At 38.8% G+C, this 23,241-nt stretch overlaps 1 protein-coding gene across 1 annotated transcript; it reads left to right on the top strand.

The window, feature by feature from the left end:
* Positions 1-645: 645 nt before the first annotated feature.
* Positions 646-21,908, top strand: ntrk2b (neurotrophic tyrosine kinase, receptor, type 2b). The gene is made up of 17 exons (XM_055052406.1): positions 646-1,454; positions 6,593-6,667; positions 6,748-6,819; positions 6,910-6,978; positions 7,076-7,227; positions 7,352-7,488; positions 8,962-9,094; positions 9,561-9,878; positions 10,106-10,111; positions 11,011-11,060; positions 11,895-11,994; positions 13,321-13,509; positions 14,122-14,252; positions 14,346-14,518; positions 15,563-15,803; positions 16,662-16,820; positions 18,423-21,908. Exons 1-17 carry the CDS (start codon positions 1,255-1,257, stop codon positions 18,606-18,608), a joined length of 2,391 nt encoding a protein of 796 aa, XP_054908381.1. The 5' UTR covers positions 646-1,254; the 3' UTR covers positions 18,609-21,908.
* The last annotated feature ends 1,333 nt before the right edge of the window (positions 21,909-23,241 follow it).

The raw sequence follows: 23,241 nt of genomic DNA, 5'->3' as shown, positions 1-23,241 counted from the left end.
CTCTAACAAGACGTGCAAAAAGTAAGAAGCTGCACTAAAGCTGGTGCTCAGACAGTGAGGAACAAAATAGCAGACATCCATCCGTGCTCCGTTCAGTGATTGGTGCGAGGCCTATTTGAAGTTTGGAGACATAGTACAGGTAATTATTTTTCATAGATGCACCCCGACTTGTGCGTCACCCGCACGTCACACCAGGCCTAATGGGCAGCCGTACAACAGCGTTGTTATGGAAAAGGCTCAGCTTTCATCCATCGCATTGCTTCAAAGTAACCACGACAGTAGAGTTTGTATCCGTGTCGTTGTTGACGGGTGGGCCCTTTGACCCAAAGCTGGCCACTCAGTGTTCCTAGCAGCCTGTAGGGATAAAGCTGCGACAGTTGGTACTGAGTTTCTGAACGCAATTTAAAAAAATAAATAATAATAATAATAATAATAATAATAATAATAATAATATAATAATATATAATATAATTATATTATTATTATTATTATTATTATTATTATTATTATTATTATTATTATTATTATTATTATTATCATCATTATTCAATTTACGCTTCTCTAATAAGATTATTTCACCAGCATCTAACTCAGACATAAAATCACCATCGCAACCACCTCCCCACACCCTCCCCACCCCCCGTGTGAGATGGCTCGGAGCTGCGCCCGTCCTCGGTGATGATCGATAGACGGATGCAGGTAGCCTTCCTCCCCTACACACGCAGCATCACCACGCATCTCTTTACTCCGCCGTGCAGCTTTCCTCCCCATCGGCGCACATACGCACACGGGGTTCCTTGCCTATTGATCTCCGAACATCTGGAGCGGCTCATATTTGTTTTATAAGGCAGTCAGTGGCCGCAAAAAGGAGGAGTGAGACAGCAACAGCGGCGGCGGCGGCGGCGGCAGCAATAGCAGCAGCAGGACGGAGCACTTGACACCTTTCTTCACGGCATCGAAATGCAGTAGCGTGATATCAGCTCTGCGGAGACGGAGAAGGCCAGTCCATGGCATCTTGGTATTAAAAACGTGGGCTCTACGCATTCCCGACCTACAGCACAGTCTTGTTTTTTTTTTTTTTTCCTTCTTCTTCTTTTCCTCTTTTTTTTCCCTCCCCTACCTCTCATTCTGCAGAATCGGAAGGATTAACTTGGCCAAGATAAAAGGCGGCAAGTGAAGAAACGCCAATAATTCAGCTCGACCAGATTCCGTTCTGTCGTGGGGGATTCGTGGGATACATTCACTGGCCCCACGATGGACTCCAGCGTGGGGAAACATGGCATGGCTCGTTTTGGATTGTTTGTGCTTGTGATGGGGCTGTGGAGATCCGGCGATGCCTATTGCCCCGAATCCTGCACTTGCAGCATCTCACGGATTGTTTGTAACGACCCCGAACCAGGGATCGAGGATTTCCCTGTCCTTACGCTGGATGACATGGAAAACATCACCGAGATGTAAGTGTGTGCACATAAACGATCTTGTTAACTTACGAAGCAGAAGCTCAAACCCTCAGTATAGGTGGCAGTGACACCAAACATCAAGGGTGCATAGTGTTAATAACGACAAAGTGCTTATACCATTAAAACCCTGGCGGCTATCATAATAAAGACATATATATATATATATATATATATATATATATATATATATATATATATATATATATATTATATATATATATATATATATATATATATATATATATATATATATATATATGTGTGTGTGTGTGTGTGTGTGTGCGTGTGTGTGTGTGTGTTCATATTAGTGTGTGGAGTGCATGAGATAGTGGTCGCGCGTGCGTGTACGTGTGCGTAAAGGCGGTGCGAGTGCGCGTCATGCTTATTTTGGATTAGTGTGTTTTCCTCCAGAGGTAAAGAGCGCTGGATTGAACGCTCAGGCCAAGCAGCGGAGCCTCCAGGGTCTTCACTCTGCCTCTCTTTTAGAAAAGAAAAAAATATATATTATTTTTTTCTGGGGGGGTGGGGGGTTTGTAGTGGGCGTGGGGGAGATATCCTCAATATTTCAAAATGCCCACACTGTTGACATATTACACATGAGATCATATCAGTTGTGTACAGCTGGCAATAAGCTGCAGAGAGTTGTGCGCCCTTATCTGCGTCAGTGTGTAGGCCTGTGAGTGTGTCTGTTACAACGCTGCAGAAGTCCACACAGCGTACAGCTGCACAGAGTAGTGGAGACTGGGTTTAGTTTTTCTGAGGCAGACGCGCTGGAGCCATCATGGATGTTATTCAACTGGCGCCTTTTGTGGGGCAATGACTTCTTCGCTTATGTATGTGTGACCTGGGTTACGACTTTAGTTATGTGTGAAGAACCTTCAATTCTCTGGTGTTGTCTTTTTACCAGATCACACATAAGTTTGTAAAAAAAAATAATCAGAAGCACTGATGGAAATTAACCACAGTTTATTTAACTCACGATAACCCTTAGGCATAAATAGTCAGTTCATTTTATTAAACCTTAAATCTGTGCTGGCCCTGAAAACCTTACATCTGTCAACCAGTTACTCTGATTAAATACAATCAGACTGCTTGAGGGAGAAATAATAGTAAAAACCCAAATGTAACTGAATACACCTACGTGTTCCCAAACAAAAACACACTCACACAACAAAAGAAAGACTCCCTAGTGAATAAAACAAAAACAAAAAAAAAGAGAAACTCCCCTTCCACTAGTCTCCTCAATCTAAACTGCTTGGAACCAGGGGCAGCCTGGACAGCTGGACAATAAAAACTCCCTTCCTTAGACAACAAGCCCCCAAAAGAATAAAGAATTTAATCAATAAATATCCGAAACATAAATTCTAAACTAATGCAACACTGAAACCAAAACAAACTAAAACTGAAACAGCAGCAGGCCAACCTGCACACAACAGAGAATAGAATTAGACAGATACTTTAAATACCAATTAATAATAAACTGCCTTTACCTTCTCTAAAAGTTAACAGAGCTCTGTATGTCCTCTCCAAGAGCAAGTTTCCTGCAACAATAAGATGGAGGCATCGGAGATAATTCTGAACCCAGCGCATGCTTCATGTTAACCGTACCTGTAGAGGAATCAGCCTGGACTCTGACCCTCTCAGCGATCTACCCGCTTTTAGATGTAAATGCCAATTACCTGTCTCCGTAATGAATCAGCTGCGCTCCAACACAGCGTCTTCCTTATATGGGCAAACGGAACAGCGCATAATGGACATAATGCCCCGGCTACATATGCAACCGGGGGCGAAAAAAGCCCCCAAAACTGTTGAAGCAACCAACGATTTGCAACATTTCTACACTTGCAAAAGCAGGCAAATCAAATTTTAAACGTAACATATATTGCATTAGTTAATCGTTTAAGCTACTTTATTATTTAGACTGCATTGTAATGGATGCCGTTTATTAACTTACAAACAAAATCTCATCCGTACACTGTGGCTGAGAAATGGACAATGTCCAGGGCTGGCCAAAACTTGTTACAGGCCCGTAGGCAGAATTTGATTTGGAGGCCCTCTCCCTCTGACTCTCACTGTAGACAACCAATATCTAACCTCTAAGGTCATGAGTTTGTCTTCTACCTGCAGTGTTTTTAGTTTGCAAAAGCAAATAAATTTTTCCTGAGGGTGGAAGCTAAATTACTTCTGCTTGAGCCAGCTCTGCCAATTAGGGTAATGGTGCCAACCTTGAAGTGGGTCAAATGTGGACCAATCCAGGCCTTGGTAGACTTAACAAGATTGAGTTGTGGTTTCAACCAAAATACTGGGTGAGGTTTCCTGTCAAATTGATTCTGGGAAACATCTAATAGTAAGGCTAAGAAAAAATTGAGAAGAAATACTTTCTCTACACAAATGATATTTGGGGTGAAACTAATTTGTATCGTTTTAGAAAGCATCTTCACCGACAATTCTCAGATTCAAATAAAATAAAGTCATAATCTCGTTATAAGACAATTTAACTAAGATAAGACTTTCTGACAAACGGTTTGTGCTCAAAATTCATAGTCAACATGCTTCTAACACTGCTGAGTTGAATAAGCGATTTGCACTTTTAGTTTATCTTTGCATTAAAGGTCTCAAATGAACTTATATGAGAGATGATTGGTACTTTGAAGTGATACAAACACCAGGTCTAGTTCAGAAATGAACATGGGTATCATATTTTACAGGGTAACATCCTGGTGTAATTACGTTGTTCTGTTAACACTGAATGCAGTGAAATGTGAAACTAAAACCATAAAGATGTTTCTTTAAAAAATAAAATTTTTTATACTTGTATTAAGCTTTCTTCAAATGATCTTTAATACATTATGTCTGATTTTGATAGAGTAAATATCAGTGACTTCATTAATAGTCATATTATGTATCCCAAACAATGTTTGTTACAGATAAATGTTATCCAAAGAATAACGTGGTATCATGCTTACTTTATTTTTCAAATTAAGCATCATTCAATTATGAAACTGAGGTAAAAACGGCATCCAGTTTTTCACAGAAATATGACTTCAACTCATTCCAATTAAGAATGGGTCTACGGGTCAAATTAATTGATTGTTGGATTATTAATTGGTACTGATTTGGTCGTTTTTGAACAATTATGGGGATCTTCAGGTATATCAAACACAGTTTTGTTGAGCCAAAATTTCTCCCCCAAAATCCCTGTCTTTGTCCATCAAAGTAATAACAGAAAAACATATTAAGAAAGCAAATGCTATGTTTACAATGTGAGTGTGTTTACTGACTGGTCTCAATAGAAATGATTGAAATTTCAACTTGCAATTGTAAATAAAAAGTAAATCTTAAAAATAATTGCAGCTGTAGAATTACTACTGCTGACATGTCTCTTGAAAGTTGGTTGAAGACTACGGCCTCACACTGCCTGTGACTTTGTGGATAAATTTGGTTGTCAAAGTCAAAATCTATTATATAACACAAAATAATTGCCAGTCTGTACTGACTTTACAGTCGCTTCTTTGATCAAAGTGTTAATTTTGAAGAAAACCAGCGCTAGCTCGTGCTAACTATATACCTGTAGTAGGTGGAAGGGTAATGTCACCTAAAGTGAAGAATCTCACTCTAGAGTGAACTAAACTGAAATTGATATAAAAGTTATTATGCTGAATCATTTTACCGTCCCATCATTTCTCATTTTTTATACTACGAAAGAAGTTAATCTAAGTCGAATCAGGTGAACATTTTCAGTTTTTTCTGCTTCCTTTTAGTGACTTTTCCACACTTACAAATTGGGTCACCATATTTGGTGAAAACTATTCAACATTCCTTCCAAATTCCCAACAGCATAATCATTTGTACTAAAGAGACAAAAAAAAAAATCAACATTTTATAGGGTATGTTATTTGGACATAGTTCAAAACAAACCACTGTCATTTAAACACAAATAGTTACACAACAAATACCCCTATGGGAAATTGCTTGGATTTCAAAATAGCAAAGCCTACCCTAATGTTTTCTGTTTTCATTTTTTCCCTCAAATCGCATACCTCTGCTTTATTTATTTAAGTATAATTTCATTTTTAAACAACTTCCTGACCTGCGTGGTGGTGCAGTTGGGAGCACTGTTGCCTTGCAGGAAGAAGCTGGGGTGTAATCCTGACCTGGGGTCTTTCTGCATGGAGTTTGCATGTTCTCCTGTACATGTGCAGATTTCTTTTTTTTTGGTAGTTTCATTTGCTTCTCTAAATTTCACTTAGGTATGAAAATGTTTGCATGCAGGGATGTTTCTTCTGTGTCCTGCGTCTCTGTTCCTATGTGATGTACTGAAAATCTGTAACCTCTCACCCAATGAACCCTGAGCATATTGGCACCAGCCCCAACAAAGACCCCACAAGTTAAACAGGTATAGAAAAATGGATGAATGTCAGTTCAGAAGATGATCGTTTATAGTAATTTCTTTCTTCAAAACTTAAATAAAGCATGTCAGGAGTGATGTTAAGAAAATGCCATGGATTTCTGAATTGGTATGCTGCAAAACCAAGTCCCATCCATCTATAACCGCTCATCCTTTCAGAGTTTTGGGGGAGTTGGTGCTTATCTCCAGCAGTCGTAGATGGTACTCCCAGGACAGGTTGGCAGTCTATCATAGAGCAACAGACACACAGGATAAACAACCATTCACACAAGCACTCATATACCTAAGGACAACTTTAGAGAAATCAATTAGCTTCCATGTTTCTTGGACTGTAGGAAAAAGTACCCAGAGTGAAAAGATGCATGTGTGGTGGGGAGAGAAAAGGAGCATGCAAACTATATTTAGAAAGACCCTAGACCTGAATTTGAACCCACAACCTCCTTGTAGTGAGGAAAGTGTTACCAGCTGCTCCACTGCACAGCCCTGAGATCAGAGTCCTTGAATTACATGTAAAAAAAAAATCATACATGTTATAAGAAACCGAAAACAGAACGCTTGAGACAAAATATCCACATTTTGAGAACAAAATTTTGCCATTCTCTAAAATAAAACATAAATCAACTTTATCTGCCTCAATACTTGATGTAGCAAGTATAATATGATCATTTTACATGAAAAGGTGCATTGTAACAAGTCTAACATCTGGTTTCATTTCTTTTCACAGACACGTTGCCAATCAAAACAGATTGATTAACATAAGTGACAGCAGTTTGAGGCACTACATAAACCTCAGAAATCTGTAAGTATCCCACCGATTTGTGCTCGGTTAGACATTAAGCTAATTTAAACTAAATAAATGTACACTGTAACTTCCAACAGAACGGTCACAAGGACAAGATTAACATACATATCCAAGGATGCATTTTATAACAACACAAGACTTCAATATGTGTAAGCAGCATCTTACGGTAAAGTTATTTTATCACACCTTTTCCCCGTGCTGACTTTATACAGTTTTTGTTGCTATTTCTTTTTTCTTAGAAATCTCAGAGATAACAACCTCTCCATGCTGTCATGGAGAACATTTCAGAACTTCAACAGTACATTTCCGTAAGTTGACACGTGTGCGTCAAACTGTCAGTAGTCCAACATCCCCTTTTTTCTCCTTAAAATCTTCCTTGCGTTTGTTTGTTTGCTTCGTTTCAAGGCTTCTTCTATCTGGAAACCCTCTGGATTGTGTTTGTGAAAACTTGTGGATCAAGCTCAGACTCCAAGAAGACATAGACGGTCCAGAGCTGACATGTACCGATGAAAGGGGAGAGACAAGGGACTTTGCCACACTCACTCCTCCAGACTGTGGTAATGTGAAGCGTTGCTGGTTTTCTCAGGCTGATTATGTCTGCTTTTGTGAAGACGTAAAGCAGCAGTTTAAAACCAGAGACGATATTCACGCATATTGCCACATTTTGTTTGTTACTTGCAGTGGTTCCCAAAGTAGAGTTGACCCCCAAAAATGTGACTGTAAGGGAGGGGCGTGATGTCAAAGTTGTGTGCAGTGCCTCAGGCTCCCCTGTGCCTGACATCCTGTGGACCCTTGATATGCTCTCAACCCACTATGAGGTGAGATGGTTTACCTTCAAGTCTATTTAAATAAGCTAAGCCCAAATGACTGCAGTCTATCATACAACACAACAGACCATGCACTCAAATAAAAGTAGGAGAATCTGTGAGAAGCAGCCGAAGTACTAGAAGAAAACTTGACTTTGCGAGTTTTTGAGAGAAAGGAAAAAGTTCACTGTTGAAATAATAGCAAATAATGCACACTGGAGAGTAGTTGAAGAAGAAAGTGAGGAAAAGTCATCAGTTTGTCCTCTAGTAGCCTGAGCCTACAGCCATATAGCTACAAAAATAGCTCAAGATATCCTAATCTACACTCTAAAAAAAGAGCATCTAATTTACAATGAAACATTGGCAGCTGTGGTTGCCAGCTCTTCACAATATAGATATGGCAAGATCCAGATTTATATGGAGAAATTCTATGATGGCCAGAATTTTACAGCAAAATTCTGGCTACCACAGCTGTCAGTATTTTATCGTAATTTAGAGTAATATTTTTTATTTTTTTGCACAGTGTAGTCTAACTGTCAGTTTTATGAAAAAGGAAAGTTTTCAACCTCGTTTTAAAAGCAGACAGGATGTCTGCCTCACAGACTAAAGCTGGGAGCTGGTTCCAGTAGCGCCTGATAACTAAAAGATCCACCTCCCATTTTACTTCTTGAAGTTCTAGGAATCAGCAGTAAAATTGGAGTCTGACAGCAAAGTTCTCTTTTGATGGAACGATCAAATCTCTGACACATGACAGAGTTTGATTATTTAAGGTTTAATGAGCAAGGAGGAGAATCTTAAATTATTTTCTGAATTTAACAGGGAGCAAATGAAGAGAAGCTGAAGTAGGAGAATTGTGATGACTCTTTTTAGTTTTAATCAGAAGTCTTGCTGTGGGAACATAATCTTTGCAGTGATGAATTACTGCTCTTGGTCTGTCGGGTTGTGTTTAGCAGTTGCGAGGACAACTAACTGGTCTCCACAAATCCTGACCCCTGCCCAAATCAATGCCTTTGAGAGGAATTGGAGTAGAGACTACTCCAATTGGACTGATGTTGGACATCAGTCCAACATCAGTGTCTGACCTCACAGATGCTCTTGTTGAATTATGGTCCCCATACTCCTACAACTAGAAGAACACATTCCCATCTGAGTTGTAGCTGTTAGCTGAAAAGAGTGATTTAACATGACATTAGCTATGATTTGGGATTGGGAAGTTTTTAAGGGAAGGAAAAAAAGACACTAATTTGTTAATTTTTCCAGAATAAAGTTAGATGTACGGTAAATTGCAAATAACTGTAATTGATTAGCATTATTTAGAAACTGCAATGATCCGCAGTTACTATTATATTGTAGATAAATTACATACTACCGTTACACATACTATGAGTGACATAAGTTGTTGTTTTTTGTTTATATAAATATCTCACCAGGCTCGTAGGTCCATACGCAGAATCTGTAATTGCTCTAATGATCTTGTCTTTTCAGATCGACCCTTTGGAAACAAAAAGCACCCTCATCTTGTCAGGTCTGTCTCCTGATGACAACGGCAGGGTGATCGTATGCAGCGCCGAGAACATAGTTGGTCAAATTGAAGCCACCCTTCAGCTCAATATTCTCTGTAAGGACTTCAAATATGGCCTACATCTCTAGAAATCCTATTTTATTTACGTTTAATTTGATCTAATTTCCTATGTGTGCTGAGCATTTAAATACTTTCTCCTAAACCGTGTTTTTCTTGTGGAAGCCGAAGGCTTCTCGGTTTGTTTTCATTAGTGTCTCCTGGAAAATCTTATTGACTTTCCATGTTTCCTGTCCATAACTCTTCTTCCTGTAAGGCTGCTCATGTCTGACCATGTGCCTTTGCTTGTTTAACATCCGATTATACATTATCCTCTGCCATGTTTTTCTGTCTTCAGAGTTGGAATGCATACTTTTTCTTTAGGTTTATGCTCCCCTCACAGTTATTTTTCCAACCTGCACCTCTCCTCTGCACAATTAAGGTTTTTTACTTCACCTTTGCTCTTACTGTTTATCTCCTGCTGTTCCCTGTGACCGCTCTTCTTCTCCTGTTGCCTCCATCTTAGTTCCCCCTAGAATCGAGCAGCTGTTGGCTCCAGAACAGGCCCACCAGTGGTGCATCCCATTCACCGTGACGGGGAACCCCAAACCTAAGCTGTTGTGGTATCATAAGAAAGTGCTTCTCCAGGAGCAAGACTTCATCCGCACCATGATCCACGAGTCCACTGAGAACGAGGACCACGGCTGCCTGCAGCTCGCCAATCCCACTCACATCCACAACGGCGAATACAAGCTTGTGGCAAGGAACGAGTATGGTCGGGACGAAAAGACAGTCACCGCCCAGTTTCTTGATCCACCAAACATTACAGGTCAGTTTGCTTCCTGTTTCCAAATCAAGTTATCTTTAGAGCATGATTTTAAGCATGATAGATTCAACTCCATTCAAATTGCAGAAGTGCAACTGTTTCAGTTGTATGTCTTTTATTCTCTGGCTGTGTTAATTGTGACTAAGTTTGGTAACTGAGTGGGGTTTTTATATGTAACAAACATGACATGTTATTATTATAACAAATTTATTTGTTTTTCATTCTTTTATTTACAGAAAACCCAGATTATTGTAAGTAATACTTATGTTTTATGACTCGATTGCCCTGAAAAAGTATTAGCCCCCTCACTGATTTCTTGATTTTGTCACCTTGCTAAAATGATAGCCTAGCCTAAGTCATTTTGGCAAAAATAAATAAATAAATAAATAGATAAAGAAAATAAATAAAATTGCCACCTCTTCTATGCTAAAAGGTAAATTAGACAAAAAATATAACTTTTGGCAAAAAATATTTTTTGGGAAGGTGATTTATTTCAATTACATTTAAATAATAAGATAGATATTATTGTCATCTTTCTGTTCTATATTTCCTATAAGGCCAATGTCTTACAATTGAATTTAAACATTTTTGATTCAACAATATAAAAAGAAACAACAACAAAAAAACAAACCTCTTGAAAGGTTTTATTTATGGGAGACCGCTGATGTCTAAGGCCCACCTCACATGAGTCCACCAACAATCCTAAGACTTTTGAAAACTATTCTGGGGATAAAAATTAATTTTTTTTTTCAAAAGACATACGTTCCATTGGATCAGGCCAACTTTACAGCATTTAAGGTGGTTGATATTTTTGACAAAGTTGAACATGACGATGACAGTGTGGCTTCTTTGCCACTTTCATGCATGAATGTCTTCCTATATCTTTGTATGATAAAAGAGGATTATTTTGGGGATCTTAAACATTTCCGTCTGCCGAACAAGAAATGAAGCACAAGAAAGCTGTTAAAAATCTACTGATTTTCATCTTTTTTTTTTCTTTTCTCCTTTCCCCCTGCATCTGCATCTTCTGCTCAGATGGTAAGTTCTTTAGTTTTTCCAGACTTTATATGTAGTTTCACACAATATAATACTGCACAGACCAGTAAGAACTGCAAAATATTTCCAAATATGAATAACTCTGATTTGACAGATCACATATATACTTATCCAGATCCACCGCCTCTGGACGACAGTGTTGCAGTAAGTAATCCTAAATATTCCTAGCCATGTGTAACTTTTTACAAACCATATTTGCTGTTTATTTCATTTTGGTTTCAATGACGTAAATTAAATTTACAATGTCTTACAAATTTGCTGATATAGAAGTGCAAAAAATTTCAAGTGAATAGGGATCAGTGATGCTTTGGGGCCTGCGGCCCTGGAGATAGTGATGCAGTGCATAGCTTCAAAAACATTAAACAGGATGTTTTAAACTAATATATTGTCCAGTAAACTGAATTATGTGTCTCATGTGGGCCTTCAGCTAAGTAATGATCCAGTACATATTGCTTCATTAGCATAAAAATTGCTCATGACGCACAGAACTTGCACAGAAAGGTGGCCGCCACCTAATCTCAATGCCAAGACCTAAATTGCGTGTTAAGGTATAGACTCAGGTCTATGGACTACCATAGAGATTGTGGAACTGGTTGGTAATACATTTCTCTAGTCTCCTGACTTTAGTCAAGACCTATAAATTAATTTTTTGCCCAAAAAGGGGAGTTATACAAACCTTGAAACTTAGCTGTACTAATAATTGCACCACAAGTGACTTTACTAAAGTCACTTGTTTCTATTTTGCTAGACACATTTCAGATGTTCTATTTTTCTGTGTAAAATTAGACTGTTACAATAGATTAAATAATAATAATAATAATAATAATAATAATAATAATAATAATAATAATAATAATAATAATAATAATAATAACAAAACATGATTACCAGAGATCTCAGTAATTTATTTATTTTGATTTTTGCAGTTTAGTTTTGGCTTCTTTCTGGAATCACATTCTCTCCTTTATTCATTTTCAGGTGTATGTCGTTGTGGGAATTGCCGGTGTTGCCCTGACTGGCTGCGTCCTCATGGTCATCATTTTGAAATATGGAAGAAACTCAAACTTTGGTATTAAAGGTAAAGTAATTTTTTTTTTTTTTTGCATAAATTAGGAGACTTAAGATTATACTCATAATTCTACAGAGAAGATAAAATAAACAAAACCGTACTAAACTGTTGTCCTAGAAACATTTGTTGCAGAAGTTAAAGCTGCAAGTCTTTTGGGGTACGTCTCTCCCTGTTTTGCATATTTCCAAATTTGTCGATTCTTTGTAAAACAGCTCCAGCTAAACAGGGCCAGATTTAGAAAGGTGTGACCCCCCTGGGCTAGAGCCTGTTTTAGACCCCTAACCACAAAATATTTCTTTTACTCTTGCAAATTACAGTACATTGATATGTAGGGCTACGCATCAGCTGGTAAGAACTGATGCATGGTCTGCTTAAAGCTTAAACCGACCATTCATCAGATGGCTTCACTTTGTCCCAAAAAATATGTATGATAACTTTAAATACTTAAGTATTATTTATATTAACAAAAACAAAACAGCATTAAAATATGTTGAATGCAATGAGTTTTGCATAGAGTATAACATTTGCAAAGCATGCATGGATTAAAAAGAAAGCAACAAAATCTTTAGGACCCTCCTCTGACTTGGGGCTGTGGCCCCTGTAAGCCCTTCCTAAAGTTCAGCTAGTTAAGTTTTTTCAGGATTGCACAGAGAATCATATCACAAAAGTGATATGATTAATAATGTGTGATGCCTTTATAAATGAAGCAATTTAAGCAGATATGTGATTAGATTGGATTTTATTTTAATTAGGACTAACAAAGTAAAGGGGGTTCACACAAATGCAAGCCACCCTTTTCAGACCTGTGTGCAAAGCAAAATGAATTGAATTGAAAAAAAAAGCATAATATTTTGTTCACTTCACAATTATGAGCTCCTTGCTTTTGTTTTCACATGAAATAGAAATTTATTACACCACAATTTATGCTTGTAATGTGACCAAATGTTCTGTCACCTTTAGACTAAACAGAGTAAACAGGGCTATTTCGCTTTTAAGGGTAAGCGTTGTCTACAAATGTTATTTTCAAAATGCCCACTACCATTGCTAGTTATTAAGAAATCCATAACATATACAAATACTGATATGGCTATTTCATGTATAGAATCATATATTATTAACTTCCTCTGTTACTCCAACATTTCTCCCACAATTTTCAGAAACCTGATATAGGGTATTAAACATACCATCAGCATCCATCCACCCTGTTAACCACTCTTCTCCTCTTTCCATCTTCTCTTCCTCCTTCACCTTCTTGTCTGCCCATCTCTCCTTCTCCTGTTTCCTGACTGCCACCACCTCCACCTCCTTCTTTTTCCCCTCTCCGTGGGTCCCTAGGCTCCTCCTCGGTAATCAGCAATGACGATGACTCCGCCAGTCCTCTTCATCACGTCTCCAATGGCAACAACACCCCATCGTCCTCAGAGATGGGTCCAGATGCAGTGATCATTGGGATGACAAAGATTCCTGTCATTGAGAACCCGCAGTACTTCCGCAACTCCGGCAGCATGCTGAAAGCTGACACGTGTGAGTTACCGCCGCTCTTGATAAACGCCGGGCAACCTGGGATTTTTTTCTGATAAATCCATGCAGGGATCATTGCTATAGGCGCCATATTTATCAGCAGATTCCTACTGTGCCGCGGCAGTGACGTCCTTCTTCAGGAGCTAATCGGAAAGCTCATAAAAGATACTCAGAAACACAAACTTTTTGTTTTATTGGAAACCTACAGATTTGAAGTGTCTTAGTTCTTTGCTGATCCCCAGTTTTCAAAGAACTATTCTCTTCATTAGAGTGTATTTTGTAATTAAAAACACTGTCATGTATTAAAAGCGTAAACGGTTAGAATCTGGAGTTTCTAAAACTAAGGGCATGATGGATGTCGAGAGTTAGCTTGTCTAGCAAAGCAGCTTTGAAGGGCCAACACTTCTTGAGAAGTCTATAAGAATTTAAGTAATGCAACTTACTTTGACATTTGGAATTTTCATTTTCTATAAAAAAGTGGTGCATAATGAACACGCATATCTATGAAAAGCAACAAAAGCATATCTTCAATTGATCAAATTCCAGACAGTATAAAGTTGAAATATTTTTTTCTCAAAATACCTTGTGAGTAATGTGACTTGTTTTGTATTAAAGTTGTGCAGCACATCAAGAGGCACAATATTGTGCTGAAGCGGGAGCTGGGAGAAGGAGCCTTCGGGAAAGTCTTTCTTGCCGAGTGCTACAAACTGGTGCCAGACCATGAGAAGATCCATGTGGCCGTCAAGGTACTGACTGGGAAGCTCCGTCTTCAAAAACACTGGGGAACAGTTTCCATTGGACGTGCGCTCCTGTTCATCCTGCCTATTTGTGTCTCTCAGACTTTGAAGGAGGGCACTGAAAGCGCTCGCGCAGACTTCTACAGAGAGGCGGAGCTTCTCACCAACCTGCAGCACGAGCACATCGTCACCTTCTACGGCGTGTGTGTGGAGAGCGACCCTCTCATCATGGTTTTTGAGTACATGAAACACGGAGACCTGAACAAGTTCCTCAGGTGAGATCGTCTTCCAATGAAATGACAAACTCGTTTTGGAAAAGTTGTTTAATCTTTGCCTGTTGGACATTAACGCCTCCTTCAACTTTAGCGGCTGTGCTCAATTATATTAACTATATGTTAGTTCCAAAACACATCTCTGTTGATGAAATATCTTGACTGGAGAAGAAGACCATTTAAGTTTTACATATTCGTTTGGCAAAAGTGCAAAACTAGTGCGTAAAACACAATAAATCACCGTTCAAAGCTGAGCGTAATAATGAATGAAGCACACATCAGTTCAAAAGCTTACAACTAGCACAATAAGATCAAGTTAATGTGCTGACATCTAAATAGTTTTCTGATCGTAACATTTGACTCATAAAAGCATTAAAAGGTCTCAGTAACATAACAGGCATCATATGAATTGATTTTGAACTCAACTAAAGGCATAAAGAAAGCCGTCTGCTAAGAACTTTTTTCAAAAGAATGAACTGTGGCTGAATGGTCAGACTCTGAGTGGTGAGGTCACTGCACAGTTATGGTAAGAGTGTCTGCAACGACCACAAATTTCCATTTCATACATTGTCAATTGTGGGTCATGTGGGCAGTTTAATGGATGCATTCAGTAGCCTGCCTGGTTTTATATCATCACTATAAAGTTGCTTAAGCATAAACTTCTTTTCTTTTAGGAAGAGAAGAAGAAGCCACAACCTGCCACAGTCTGTCATGTGTATATATTTTTAATTGTTGAACTTACATTTACTAATCGCACTAACCACAAATTTGGAATGTGCTAAAATCTCAGAGCACACAACCTCAAACATGGAGCCTGAATTTTCTCATGCTGTTCTATGTGTTGTCAGGAGCTGCAACAGGAACGCTCCACTTACAAGTCTCTTTTCAAATAGTCATAAATTAGAATCAAAACTGAGGCTTTGGAGACAATAAGTCATCATGACAGAGGAAATGAAAAAAAAAAACTTCAGAAATGAGAAAAAAGCTACTTTCTTAACGTTTTAAAGTTTTTTACTTTTTTCAATATGCAATGGTTTTTGGGTGCAGGTCCCACGGTCCTGATGCAGTCCTCATGGCAGACGGTCAGCACAGTATCTTGGTGGAGCTCACCCAGTCTCAGATGCTGCACATTGCCCAACAGATTGCTGCTGGCATGGTCTACTTGGCCTCCCAACATTTTGTCCACAGAGACTTGGCAACAAGAAACTGCCTGGTAGGGGAAAACCTGCTGGTCAAGATAGGAGACTTTGGCATGTCGAGAGATGTTTACAGCACAGACTACTATAGGGTGAGTAACCGAGAGCTGTTTGCTCTTCATCTTCCTATGTGACCCTTCATTGTCCATTATTGCTGCTGCACATCCTTGCAATCTTCAAAAGGGTTCTCATAAATCTTGCTTAATACAGAAATATGAGCTACAAATAGTGATTGCTTTCTCCAGCTTTGGTGAGATAGGTGTGTGTCAGCAGAAATAGCAATTTTAACATATTTTATTTATTTGCAACTTTCATAATCTACAAAAGTGCAAAGTTTCTATGGTAATCAGAATCAACAGTGCAAAAGAACCCTGGAAGGTTTTTCATTTTCTTTCAGTGAAAAGTTAAATTATTCCCTCGCTCAAGATTAACAACATCATATTAAACCACAAAGGATCAAAATGTGTAATTATCCAGGTATGGCCATCAGAGAACTGCATCCAGTTATGAACATAAGCATAAGACTGATAAGAGTCAAATAAAAGACATTTAGAAGGAGCAAATAGATTTATTTAATTCCATCTCCGTTTTGTCTCGCATCTTAAGTTGAATCCCACAGCGCCCTCTGCTGGAGTCAGAAAGGCCAGGAAAGAATATGTCACCCTAATTAGGTCCTTTCACCTACCACTGATATCCAATGATGTTATTCAAAACGAGTTAGGGATCCAGCACAATGTCAAGTGCTGTTACTCTCAGTTCTCTTTACAAATGTGAATATTATAGCATACATTTCCAAAGTCCTTTTGCTGGTGTGTTGTGTATTGGTTACAGTCATGTTCCAGTCCCCGCCTGTCATATAAGTAAGCAACTAGAGATGGTGTAACCAGCAACTGAAACCCTTTTATCTGACCTGAGGGGTCTCGCTAATGGAGGCTGCTGAATCTCCCCAGGTGGGCGGTCACACGATGCTGCCGATCCGCTGGATGCCCCCAGAGAGCATCATGTATCGGAGGTTCACCACAGAGAGTGACGTGTGGAGTCTCGGTGTGGTGCTGTGGGAGATCTTCACCTACGGCAAGCAGCCCTGGTACCAACTCTCCAACAATGAGGTCAGTCACGTGAGGTTTAAAGCTGTTAAAACTTCTCACGATGTAGTTAATTGCAAGACTTTAGTGAAGGCATCATGGGAATTGTAGTATTTGCTGTTGTTGCAGGTCGACTTATATTAGGAACTGAAGATGTTAATGCTTATGTTTTTTGTTCTAGTAATGCAATTTTCAGTTTGCTCCACAGAGTATCGTACATAATACAGTATTAGTTGGAGCTATAGGTGGAACTGCTCAGCATAATTGTTGTCAGTTTTCTTGATTTGGACGCATTTTCTAAAAGAAACTAGGCACCTGCAAATGTAAGCCGTCAGACCACGGGCCTTTGTTTCTTTTTGTGTGGATTTTTCTTTCTGATCCATAAGAACGTAACTTTAAATGCTACCTTGCAAAAACAGGAGGTTGGTTTTTGTGCACATCAGCAGGAGCATAAGTTGCATAGTTATGGGCTGTGACGAGCTTTAGAATAAATAGAAACTCATTAAAACAGAAAACTCTGGCATTAGATTTTGAATGCATTAATGTTCTGAACTAAGCCTTAGCTCACTCTGCAAAGCTTGTAAGGCCACTGATGTATTTCCTGTTGGCTTTGCAGTCCTCCTAGCCCCCTAAGTCCTCCCTATAGCCCTCAAAAAAGTGCTTTTTGCCTTTTTCCCCCACTAGCTTTACAATATTTTCATAAGACTGTGTGATATTGTAACACATAGGCTTGCATAAAATAGTCCAAATGTTAAATGGAAAGAAAACGATAAATGGATTGAATTGTGTGGTTTGGTCCAACCAATCAAAAAATCAAAAACGAAACAAATTAAACCCAAAAACAAAATCCACATTTTTTATATGAAAGCCTTACAGGACAGGGTTTCTTATGAAGTCATATTGGCGGTTTACTACAAGCATGTAGGAAACCCAGTAAATGAAATCAAAATGGAACTTTTTGGCCAACATAAGAAAAGACCATGCGGGTCAGAAAACTGAGTCGTGAAACGGGTGTGGGAATCACTGCAAGCTGTGTAGTGGTTAAATCACTTTGGGGCCCGCAAGATGAATTGTTGTGATCCTGGTTTGGGGAGGGTATTTACTGTGTTGTCATTTATTGCCACAAATTTCTTAGCATAATAAGAATTTAAACTCATCGTTGTCACAAAAAATTCCAAAAACTTTAAAGCCCCTCAAAAATAAACTTTTAGTTTCATTATTTTCTCCACTCAATATAAATGCATATGTTAATACATTAGAAAGTAGGAGGCACGTGTGAAGCTCAGTGACACAAACAACACTTCTTCATGTGGCTGGTGTCCTAAACAACATCAGCATCCATAACATCATTGTTACACAATGTGTCTTTTCCACGAGTTGTGCGGCTATGATTGCTTTGGTATGCTGTCACCAAAAAAAAAAAAAGAAAAGAAAAAGCAATAACTCGTTTTTATTGTCATTTTTATTATTAAAGTAGTACCACAAAATGTGATAAAGCTCAAGTCCATATTGCTCACTCCTATTCCAGGTTGTTTGGATGTTTTACATCAATTATTTTCTTTTATTTCACCCCATTTTATGATTGCGTAAATCTGTCACAGCATAAAGTCCCGCTGTCTCCCGCAGGTGATTGAGTGCATCACGCAAGGCAGAGTCTTGCAGCGGCCCCGTACTTGTCCTAAGGAGGTGTACGACCTGATGCTGGGCTGCTGGCAGAGGGAGCCCTACATGAGGCTCAACATCAAGGAAATCCACAGCATGCTCCAGAGATTGGCCAAGGCCTCCCCCGTCTACCTGGATATACTGGGCTGATCCACCGGCGCCTGGGTGTGCGGCTTTTTTGTGCATGTGTGCTTCATATGCGGACGGGTTTTTGGGTGCTGGAGAGCATGCTGGGAGGCAGAGAGGACGTTGGAAGTGAAGGTAGCGCGACGACGTCTATGTACAGAATCTGGCTGTAAATGTGACTGTAAAATGCAAATTGTCCGTGTCCTCACTCCACAAAGAGAAGCCTTAACGTTTAGGTTTTGCTTTTGTTTTCTTATTAATCTGCAGAATCTCCTGGGCATGTTTCATGGAATGAAGTGAAAATGCATTCAGGATTAATGTGATTTTACTTAAAATAACGGTCTAAAAAAAAAAAGAAAAAAAAAGACACAAAACAAAAATGAGCAGAGAGGTCATTCTGCATCATGTGAATTCATTGCCACAATGTTTTTCATACTTACTAAGAAAGGGGGAGGGGAAAAAAATTAAAAAGCAAGAAGCACTCATTGACTGAGAATATATAGAAACATCTATGTAGATAAAACTTTTTAAGTCCAGTTGATTTAAATCTGGTATTTAAGTCATGCACATGTAAAAACATTTTACAGACAAGTAAAAAAAAAAACCAACCAAAAAAAAAACAAGATCATTTCAAAATTGTGAAATAAAAGGAAATATATTTTACGTCCTGAATTAAAAATGACATATTTTGTGAATATCTGTTCATATTTTACTCTAATTAAGAAAAATTGTTCAGGCTTGGTTTTAATGAGCAGGGCTATCTGACGCACAGTGTGTTAACTGGTTGTTTTTGTTTTTCCATTTGTTTGTCATTCACCCTGCAGTGCCATTGCGTAAAAAAAAAAACAAAATCTTTATTTTGTGGCTCATCTCTGAATGATGTTTCAGAGCCAGATTTCAAACCTTCCGGGCTCTTAAAGGACGGATTGAGGTGAGGCGATGGGCCGAGAGGATTTTCCTGGACGCTGCTTAAAGACACTTGAGGTCTTTCACCGGTTTTAAAGTCTTCGCTTTGCTTGTTTTGATTCCCTCATCTTTAGTTTTATAGCCAGTGGATCCAAATATGTCTCTTACCCCTTGATTTTTCTTTTCACATTTTGAACTGCTACAACAAACTTTAATGTATGCTATCAACATTTTTATTAGATAAACTGCTGCAAGGTAATGCATAGTTATGAAGTGGAAGGAAAACAGATGTATGTTTTTCCATTTTAATTTCAAATAAAAGTAAAAAGAAAAAAAAAAAAACAGTTCAACGCCAATCTTCACATGGCTATCTACCCCATTCACTCTCACTTCAACATCGCTATTGAAACTTTACATGCGAAACAGTTTATTTCCTAGAAACTGCACGCCATCTTCACGGTGAGACGTGGTGGTGGCAGTGTCATGCTGTGGGATTGTTTTTTTTTTGTTTGTTTTTTTTTGTTTTGTTTTTCCAACAGACGAAAACGAGCTGATGATTCATCCTGAAAGAAAACCTGTATAAATAAGTCTAAATATAAATGACTTAATGACTTAGATCAAAGCCTTTTCATAATTTAATTAAAAAAAATATTAATACATTTTGACAAATGATAGTTTTCCTGTCAAATCACCTCCTCCAGAGCATCATATCTGTCATGTTAAAAGCTTAGGAGTCCAATGCTGGATTTGTGCTGAGGGTAAATTACGCAACAATCGGGCCTTTTTACAAATTAAAAAGGCCCGATTAGTTGAGCACTGAAGAGAATTTCTTGCATGAGATTTTATTTGGAGGCATTCGAGCAAATTTATGCCACACTTTTTAGATGTGCAAAGATCTAAAAATATCCCATCTCTTCCACCTTTGCAATTATGCACTACTTTGTGTTGGTCTGTGACATAGAATACTATATTATTCTCTGAAGTCTGTTGGAGGCCCAGGGGGGTGCGGAGTAAAATGCTCCCGAATCACAGGAGAAAGTGTAAATTAGCAGCTGACTGCGCTTAATGTAACGCTGGGGTGCTTTCGAACTATCCACCACATGTTTTTGTTAATTTGTTATTTTTTATATGTAAATGAGTCAGTCAATAAGTTTTATATGTCAGGTGCAGTTTATAGCATTTTTGTAACCCTGCCACGCCGCCACCGCCCCAAAATGCACAACCTAAGCAGCCACCCTCTAGTCTACCACTGAACACCCTTTGTCTCATCTCCAGCTATAAGCTTCAGCCTGGCTGAGCTGAACCGTAAACCCGAGAAAAAATAAGCTTTTTCTTTTTTTTCTTTTTTGGGGTTTTTTATACACTGTCCTGTATAAACTGGGCTGTATATAAACTGCTGTCCATCCTGTACAGTTCTGATAACTGTCTATATGAATAGTAGGCTATGTTTAATAGTATAATCTGTTCCAAGCAGGTACGTCAGAAACTGTGTGACATCTATTGAAGACAACGTGTTATGGGCCACTGGCAATACGTACTAAATGTAAATAATGATTTTATTTGTGCGCCGTCGTACGTGCCGTCGTGCTCGTTCCAGTGTGAATACAATCCTCCTCCCTTTTGGCCTTTTTTTGATCTGCAGAGGACGTTGTTTGAACAATGTGTTTTATTTTTTTTTCTCTGAAAAAGAATAATAATAAAAAAAATAATAATAAAAAAAAGATGTCCTCTTTTCCTCTCCACTGTGATGGGGAGCTCATGCAGAGGCTATCTGGGAGGCCGCCTGTCTGCAGGAGGAGCACAGACTCTTCACACACCCAGATTTCTCCTCGCCAGCAGGCGTCCCAGTTGATACGTGGCCGACAGAGGCGGGTGGGGGTCTGAAGAGCTCCTTCTGCCCGACCCCCGCTACTCGGACCACCTCTGACTGACTGTAGCCTATTTTGATCCTCTTTCAGATGAATAACTGTGACTTTGCATCATGAATAGTATATTATTTTGAATGTAATCTAGAAGGGTGGGGATCTTTTTTGAATGTAATCTATCTTAGGGGTGGTGTCAATAATTTTTTTTGTAAATATCTGGCAAAAGAAGAAAAAAAAAAGACGACGACGATAACAAATTTTACTTATGAATACAGTGAGCGTGTGTTCATGTTTGTTGGTGTGACTGTGTGTGTATTTGCACATAAAACTGAATGCATGTGTGAAGGCGTGCGCGTGTGTGTGCGTGTGCGTGTGTGTGTGTGTGTGTGTGTGTGTGTGTGGTGCGCTCCTGGCAGATTTGATCCTGCTTTAATCAGCCAGTTCTATCAATCAATTCAATGCTTTGTGCATCATGTGAGTAGTTTATCCACAATTACTGGAAATGTTTCTTGTGATACTGTGCATTTAATAAAGGTGGTATGTCTTACAATAAGCTTTGCGTCCTTCATTGTTTGAGGAGTGCTACTCAAAAAAAAAAGTGACTTTTAAGACTTTTAATTCTCACATCACTGCCAGTATGTGTGTGGATTGTAAACAAGAGTAATGCTACAGTGGGCTTCTTATTAAGAAAATCTACAGTGAGGAAACAGTGCGTGCTTTCAAATCAAGCACACCCATTTTCTAGTCATTTTCCAACCCACCTAAGCCCCATGTTAATGTTGGTTTGAATGTAGTTTCAAATGAAAATTAATATTTCATGTTTTTTTAGTCAAACACTTCATTGGACTGACCTTTCTTTTGGGCACGGTCCAAAATTTTCCAGTGGGAATCACGGAGAGGGCGTTCCAGACGATGAGCGTTCGCTTGCTTTGTGGTCAGTTTTGAGTTGTGTTTGGCGTCAGTACTCTGCCAGGACAACCAATTGTGTCAGAACCTTGAGCTTCCTAGCTGTTGATCAGTGGATTTGTCATTATTCCATCCTCTTTTTGCCACTCGCAGTGAAGCAAAAAGAAATATGGAGCAAACCTCCAAGCAGGCGCACAGTGATAGAAAAGGCTCATATTGGCTTGGCGGTGAGGATCAGTCATGCACAGGCTCTTAAGGGGTGTAGAAAAACTGTTGGTGATGCATAGCATAAAGTAAGTCAAGAGAAACCTCTGCAGAATCGTTCAAATCACTAAAGCAGCAGAAAATCCCTTTTAGAAGTCACCTGGTCACAACTTGGTTCCCGTGAGTCTTTTCTCACCATTCTGTGCTTTCAAGAGTGAAAAAAAGAAAAGTTAAAAATTACAATATTTTTGGGTCAAATCCATTACTCATACATTTATCTAATGTTTTTCCACATTTCAGGTGGTATCTCAGCTCCACCTAAATCACTAACGAACTACAGACTCCTCTCAAGCTGAAACTCAATCTGTGTTGTTTTTTGGTGCTGGGCTTCTAGGAAGTGCCAGCTGCCCCAAGTTGTCATGAAAGTTATCCAGCAGACACCATTTGTTTCTAACAATAACTATAAAGGAGTGACACGGCCAGTTGGTTCACAGGCCCTCACACACCAGGACAAAACAGCCACTGGATCCTGTAGTTTTATGCAGGCGTCTCTTTGGTTTAAAATTGTTTAGTTTGGGCCAACTCAATCCAGAGGTCCAAATATTTTTTCATCAGTATTTTACAACTTTTTCGGCTTCAGTTTATATATGCATTTTCAGTACTTTTTGAACGTCGGTCAACAAAATTTTAAGATCACATCATAGGACTGCTTAGTTCTTAAATAAACTCAGAGTAATATAGCTGTTGTATATCTATTACATCTATTTACTAATTTA

Source organism: Poeciliopsis prolifica, unplaced genomic scaffold (genome assembly GCF_027474105.1).
Source record: "Poeciliopsis prolifica strain line A6 unplaced genomic scaffold, Auburn_PproV2 SCAFFOLD035, whole genome shotgun sequence".
Classification (NCBI taxonomy): domain Eukaryota; kingdom Metazoa; phylum Chordata; class Actinopteri; order Cyprinodontiformes; family Poeciliidae; genus Poeciliopsis; species Poeciliopsis prolifica.
This window is presented reverse-complemented; position numbering and strand designations above follow the sequence as displayed.

Excerpts from the sequence above, each read along its gene's own strand:
- ntrk2b (XM_055052406.1), top strand. The coding sequence starts at position 1,255 with ATGGACTCCAGCGTGGGGAAACATGGCATGGCTCGTTTTGGATTGTTT. Across the intron at positions 9,095-9,560 it reads CCTTCAGCTCAATATTCTCT|TTCCCCCTAGAATCGAGCAG; the intron begins GTAAGGACTTCA and ends CCTCCATCTTAG. Across the intron at positions 11,995-13,320 it reads CTCAAACTTTGGTATTAAAG|GCTCCTCCTCGGTAATCAGC; the intron begins GTAAAGTAATTT and ends GTGGGTCCCTAG.